A 7,613-nucleotide genomic window follows, 5' to 3' on the forward strand; every position below is an offset into this window, starting at 1 on the left:
CTATATGGTATCCATGGTTTTTGGGACTTTGCGACACTCAAAAATGTATACTAATTGACGGAATCAATGAGTTTTAAATATATTCAAATCTATGATTTTCTTATACGGAAGATGAAAGTAGGTGAAATTGAGGACCAGATATATGGAATTGTCTTTACTCACTTAAGAATCCATTTTTAATTAGGGAAGGTTACAAATGTTTTAATGCTTATAAAATCAGTGACTCTTCTAAATTAGCGGAGAAATGGAGCACTAAGTTGGGGCTCAACATAACTTCTAATAAGATTGCTGCCTCTTTATGTAATATCAACTCTCTTGTTCAATCTTCGAGTTTAAGACCACAGCAATTTAAAACCACATGTATGTTATATCATACACCTGAAAGGATCTCCAAGTGGTCTACAAATATTTCTTTCTGTGACCGTACTAAATGCTCTAAATGCGATTTGGTGGCTGCAGATCTGGAGCATATGTTGTTTTCTTGTCCGGCTCTGACTGAGTTTTGGTCAGCTCTGGGCCAAATTTTGAAACAAAAACTGGTTAGGTTGCCCCCACTTACTGCATCTATAGTATTATTAGACATACATACTGTCATTACCCCGCAGCAAGCTTTAGTAACTATTTTATTGTCATGTGCCAAATTAACTGTTGCTCGAGCCTGGATCTCCCCGAAGCCCCCAAACATCATGGAATGGTGGTCATTTGTTAATGAAATTCACTCTATGCAGCATGCTTTGGCAAGATTAAGAGGTGTCCGATCATTAATGAAATGTGATAAAATTTGGGGCACCTTTATATACATTTTGGTTGTAACATTGCAAACTAATCTGGAAAACACCTCTTTGTCCTTTTTCTTTTCCTTGTTAGATCAATTTTGATCATTGAACAAATAGCTGATTATCAGGCTTTATCCCGCAACGCTTTCTTTTATTTTATTCTATTATGTTGTGATGTTATATAATACTGATCTGTAAAGAAATCATTTCCATTCTGCTATACGGTTTACTTCTCCCACCTTGGTACATTTTGTTTGGCAAACTGTATTGTGTTATTTTTTCCTCGTGTTGTCAACAAAAAAAAATTAAAAAAAGGAATTATAAATCTATACTTTCCCATATGCCTGGTGGCTACTCTAAAACATGGACGGTTGTGGTGGTCAGGACGGCAGTGGTTGGCTTTTGATAATTAAAAACAGTAAAAAAGAGCAAAAAGAGAAAGTAAAAAAGGTACTAATAACGAATACAGAATTCACATTACCTATGACCATAAATATGTAAGTCACCCTCTTGTATTTTGTCTTCTAGCGTCAACCAATGACACCACAAATACTGGGAGCAACATCCTATCACAGTGCACAGGTAAGATACATTTTTTTCATCACAACCCCACCACAGATTCTTATGTTTCTTTAGCAAGAAAACATCATGCACCCATTGTGAAATCCATTTTGAATTTTGTTTTGTCCTGTGATAATCTATGATGACAGGGTCTGCAGGATGTGTGTGAAGGTGTAATGACCTTGGATAAACTAATGTGCCCTGGACCCTGTTGACCTGTGGTATTTTAAGGGGCAAAGTGGAAGTTTGAAGCCAGAACTCGAAATGACACACTATATTGTTCAGTGATCAAGACAAGTTTTCTGCTATGAAAATGTTTCTATTAATTTCACACTCAAAGAAAAGTAAGTGCCAAAAACGACATTATTTTTTGATGCATTTCCATGAACCCGTAGCTGCATATTTTAACAGCATTTTCTGCTCGTATGCGCACTCCAGCGAACAGATGTGTGCAAAAGAAGCTATAAACTGGGACCCTTATAGCCGAGAATTAAGCACAAAATCCCAACTAAAAGCTGTACAGAAATGGTCACCATGAAAAATGTGAATCCACATGGGCTCTTTTCTATAGACACATTTATTGACAAACAGCACAAGAAATGGTAAGCTCTTTCTGAGTAGCAACTTCCCTGCAACAAACACACAAATAACCAAACTTTTCCTCAATGTACTTTGATGGGCAACATCCGTCAAGAGATATCTGCTTGTTTGCTTTCTATTGTATTGTTCTTACCTAAAAAATGGAGCGAGATGGAGGGAGAGAGCGAGAGAGAGAGTCAGAGTCAAACTCCGGGCTACTGTACTTAAGTAAAGTTTACTCATGATCTAACCAATTAAGATACATTTGTCAGATATTAGCATGCCTCTACTGTGTTTATAAGTTATCCTCCCCCTCTGATAAATTTACGGCCCAGACATCGGGCCAGGTGTCCGGACCCCCAGAGTGGAAGATGCTAGGACTATTCTTTAGGCTATTCAGGTATTTTGTTTGGCACTCAAATCTAAGAATGGGGAGGTTGGGATTTAAGTCTTTTTGCTGAACCAGGACCTCCATTGAGCATTTGAGAGAGTCTCCAAGGTGGAAGGTTGTATCTCCATGAGTGCGGGCTCATCTCTACGCTCTCCAGCTGCTCAGCAAAGTCAAAAATCCTGAAAGACCTGATAGAAAATGCCAAAAATAGAGCACAATGCTGCAATCTCCGCTTCGTGGGTTCCCTGAAGAGATAGATGATTCCACACCGGAATGCTTTCAGGCATGCCAGATGACAACATGGGCGCTTGGTGATCAGCTTTCCACCTGCTTGGTCATTATACAGGTGAATAGATCCCTGCCACTCCACACCTCCTGATTGAAAAGCTATTGAACTACAGGGAGCAGAATGCGGCCCTTAGAGTGGCTCACAGTATGGTGGAGCAGTCATTAAATCGAGTCGCATCATCATTTTTTCAGACTATTGTCGGCTTGTGCAGCAATTGAGGAAACCATATGATAAAGTCAAGCTGAAACCCAGGTCACTCAAATTCCAATACATGCCCATGTATCAAGTAAAATGTAAGGTAATCTATGACATCAAATCCATTGTTTTTGACACTTCAGAAGCTGCATAGGAATGGGCGCTGGAGCAGCGACGACTCCCAAGCAAACCCTCCCCACCATGAGGCTTATCAGCCTTGCAGAATGACTTGAGACATGACGTTCTGGGGGATGTAGAAAATCACACAGGCAGCTGTGACTGACTTCAAGAGCACAGAAATCCTCTCCCGCTAAGGACGCATCTCCTGATTCCTTCCTGTGTCAGGAACAGGACTCGGCACGTGGTACTTTGGTCTCCGCAAGACACAACCAGGGGCATCAACAGGGTTGGAGACTACTGAATAATTGACTGCTGTAACCCATTACATCTAACCTGTCAGCATCACTTTATCTTTCCACGATACTCCTGCACGGTTACATTGGAGACTCTAATAGGCAGATGCTTCTGGGGTGGTAGTGAAGGGTCGGCGTTATATGAGGGGAAGGGATTGTTCTTGAGTTGGCCTATCTGGGCTTCCAGTTTGTTGGTTGTTCTATTATATATACTTTCTAACACAAAACAGTACCTGCTCTTTATACACTTCCTACGGCCATGCTGCAAAAATCCTTTTAGGTACCCCCTGCTTTCAATCCACAAGCCAACATATGTCAATTGATGTTACTCCTCTAATGTCATGTATGCTTTTACAATCATGACGTGAAATGTAAATGGCCTGAACAAATGTATCAAATGCGGGGCAGTCTTAAGATTTCCAAAACGTCATGCTCCTGCTACTTTGCTGCGGCAGGAGACCCACTTGTTGGGCAACAAATGCCCCCTTCCTGCACGATAAGGGTGTGACAGAGTCTACCATGTTAGATATACCAAAGGATCTAGATGTGTGGCGATCCTCCCACACAGAGCGTTTTATTTTGCTGTTTCACAAGTGACACCAGACCTTGGCTAGGTACTTTGGGAACTCTTGAAGGTTGCCTCTATAATCTACACAGTATTTATGTTTCCGCCCTCCCCGCCTCCACACCACAAGGCCAACCATGAGGCATATAATGATGAAGTGCCACGGTTATCCAAAGGTACTACTATTTTGGGGCAGTGATTTTAACCACATTATGAGCCCTGAGGTAGACTTCACTTGTCCCGAAGGTGATGAAGAGCAGACATATAGTAGGGCTATGAGATTGGGTTGATGGTCTAGGTCTTTTTGAAGCATGGAGGGCATGGAATCTTCACTCTTCAGCATATACTAATTTGTCAAACGCACATAAGATGATTACTAATATTGGCTTGATATTGTTCCTCGCCATTGATCTTTCCCACACGACTGATTCTTTTGCTCCACCCTGGAGTATTTCGGACCACGCTCCTGTAGTATTGCTCTTTGGCTCTCGGGGGAAAGCCTCTGTCCGTGTTGGTGGCTCATTGCCTGTGACCTAGTGGACGAACAATTCACACAATTTCTGGTTCAGGAACTTAAGTCTTACTTACTTAAATAAAGGAATGGTGGCCTCACCAGGAAAGCTTTGGATGGCTGGGAAGGTAACTCTCTGGGGAAGCACCAGATCATACTTAACAGGCAAAGAGAGAGAGAGAGAGAAACATTGACAGAAAGCCGTGCTGGGAACTAGCATTATGTCTTTAGAACTAGTACTCAAGGTCAACAGAGTAAGCAGGCACAATACTGTTGAGACCTTGACAGGATGTCCCTATGATAACTTTCTCTTAAAGCGGCTTGAAAATATTTTGCTTTAGCCATAGAAGTGTGGGTCAGATGCAATTTTCACAGATTTGGGGATTCAATTGGGGTTTGGCGGTGGAAGACCGTATCGGGCTTTATGCGGACAATGCCATCATGTTTCTCTCTCAGTCCTCCCTCATGGGTCCTCATCTGCTCCCGATGTTGACCCTTCAACGGGAAGCTTACAGCCTCTGGGTTAACTGATCTGAATCTCTTCTGGTTCTGTTGAAAGGGGATAGTGATACAGTGTACTAGTAATCACAGCTGCCTGTCCACAGACTTAGCTTCCACTACATGCGGCTTCATATTGCCCTAGAGCCCAACCTAACATGGAGCTTGAATTTGAGACCTCTACTGGCCAGACTGACCACCTATCTCACTGCATTGGCTAAACTCCATCTCAAAGTTCTCAGCAAAGTAACTCTGTTTAAGATTATGGCATTACCACTTTTGCCGCATGACCACCAGAATTTCCCCTACCCATGCCCAAAGCTTGGGTGTCTGCTAAAGTATGACCCTTTCTATGGTTGAACCCTCCCTCTCAATTAGCTTTTGGCAAATATGTTCAGTTGCCATATGATGGAGGGATGAGCATGGCAGATGTGCGTTTGTATTATTGGCCAACACAATTGTTGGTTGAGTAGGGGATGGCGTAACCCAGCCTTACGACTGGAGGTGGCACTAGTGGGATGAGATAAGATCCTGGGATTGCTCTGCAGAAACCCTATCCCAAAGACTCTCCAAGGTATTACAAAGGCAGTCCTGCTTGTGTGGAGAGTCAAGTGGTGATGGACTGGATGGGATTGGAAGATTACGCTTGAAACACCTTTATGGCGGGCAGGTGGTTGCATCACTCAGCATCCCTTCAATGCTTTGACAAATGGGATCTTATCGGCATGTCCAGGGTGGGGGGACATTTGACAGGTCTCATACATGAAATCCTTCCAAGAGCTTAGGGCCAAATCCAATTTACACAAATCTCTATTCTAGCACTACTTACAATTGACCTATGCTCTCATGTCCCATCAGAAAGACTTTGGTGATCTACCTGAGTTTAGTCCACTCACAGCAATGATCCTTATGGGCCCTTTAGGGAAAGGAGGGATATCCTAGATTTAGTTGTCCCTAGTGCTCGACTCCGTGGACCTCTTCTTGATCTTAACGCCGCGTTGGGAGGAGAGTTTGGATAATTTGATGATTCCGGCTGGAGAGAGGCATGTATGTCCTAAGGGTGCTAACTTTCTCCTCTAACATCCATGAGATTGCAGCGGGCAAATAGAATATCCGCACCTGCTTATTTCTGCTGTTTTAGGAGCAGGGGCACTTTTTCCACATGGTTTGGGAATGTCTTCTCAACGCACATTACTGGCAGAGTATATTTACCCCTCTCACAGTAGTTCTGGGGGGAATCGTGGAACCGTTGCAGAGTATTACATTGTTGGGCACTGTTGAAGGTTTTGGGGAAAGCTGTGGTGATCAAACCTCTATTGTAATTAGCACTATGTTTGCCAAAACAGGCATTGCCAAATACTGGAACTCTCCAACTCCCCCATCCATGGCCAGTTGGTAGACGATGATGGGCTGGCATACAAAACAAGAAGAACCCCTCTACATATCCTAGGGTTGCCCACTAAAGCACAAGAAAGTTTGGGGGAAATGGTGGGCATATCATGGTCTTGGCTAGAATGTTCTTGGATTTCCTCAGTATGTAATTCATTGTGGGTACTCCTTTACTCTGATGGCAGTGTGCCTATCGCGTTGCTAATGGTTGTCTTTAAAACAATAACATTTGTTCATAAAGAAAGTTACCCTTTCCTTGATTTCTGTGTTCAGCTTGATCTATTGAGGCTCTTCCTGCTTTTATGTAACTTATATCTAAAAACAGATGATTAACTTTACTTGACTTGCTACTGAATCCACCACAAAGCATCACACTAGCATCACTGCACGTCGTTTCAGAATAAAAATATTGGAAGGTAGACTCACCCTGGCAAAGAAGCCCACTGAGAGGACCATTTTATGTTTTCCTTATCCACTCCCCCTAAAATATCAAGGACCCAACACCCCTATTAAAATTGAGTCCTGACAAGGAAATCGCCAAATCTTCCTCAATCAAAAAAATCTAATATTGCAATTTAATCATTATGACAAGTTCTTTCAAATTATCTATGTTGAGTCTGTAGAGAAAATACATGCTTGCTAAAATACACTTTTGGGGAAATTAGTTGTTAAGGAAGATCATGTATGAGAATCTCCCATTGCGAGAACAAGACATGTTTCTTTTGATACCTGAGGCTGAAAATTGGAAGTGAATTTCCCCTCGGTCAAATCTTAGCCAATTTGACCAGAACAGACCCAATTAACAAGTATATTCACCTCATCATGTCACTCACTCCCAATTCTAAGTCCTCCCAGTACTTGTTCACATCCGCTTCAATCACAAATGCTATTGCCAACCGTGGAACACTATTGGGACCATGGAATGTGAACTAAAATTGAACCTCACACTCTCTTGTAACCCTCTCAAAGAATTGGGCTTCAATTCTCGTTCTATAAAATTTGGATATTTGGATAGTCATACCCCATTCAGAAACAACTACCCTAATGAAAATCTCACATCTTCTCCTTGTGAAAAGCGCATTGTGATACCCTAATGTGTCCTTCTAGAAAGTCTGCCCTGACTTATGCATGTCCCCTCCTGGCGCGTGGTTGGCGTCTGTACATTATTCCTGTTCCTAGACTGTGAGGGCTACATAATTTGCAAAAGTGACAATTGAAGCTGCAGACTTTTGGATCGCAATGTGTGGCAGAGGAGTTGTTTTGAAACCTAGAGTAGAGTTCTTCCAGATTAAATTGTGTTGCTGGATGCTTCACCACCAGTGATGCCAATCAACTTTACTCCATTCACAGACTTGTCTCCCATTCAAGGTTAAAAAGTGTTTACTATTCAGCTATGATATCCCTAGCTTGTTAAGTTATAATATGTGTAATCCCCCATATTGAGCT

At 42.2% G+C, this 7,613-nt stretch overlaps 1 protein-coding gene across 1 annotated transcript in view; it reads left to right on the forward strand.

Moving 5' to 3' along the window:
- The window catches only part of TMEM213 (transmembrane protein 213), a 147,951-nt gene that overhangs the window by 95,070 nt on the left and 45,268 nt on the right, over positions 1-7,613 (forward strand). The window contains exon 2 of the mRNA XM_078673047.1: positions 1,305-1,358. Within this exon, the coding sequence (XP_078529173.1) occupies positions 1,305-1,358 (54 nt within the window). The remainder of the gene's footprint in view (positions 1-1,304; positions 1,359-7,613) is intronic.

The sequence above is a fragment of the Lissotriton helveticus genome, chromosome 1_1, assembly GCF_964261635.1.
Source record: "Lissotriton helveticus chromosome 1_1, aLisHel1.1, whole genome shotgun sequence".
NCBI lineage: Eukaryota > Metazoa > Chordata > Amphibia > Caudata > Salamandridae > Lissotriton > Lissotriton helveticus.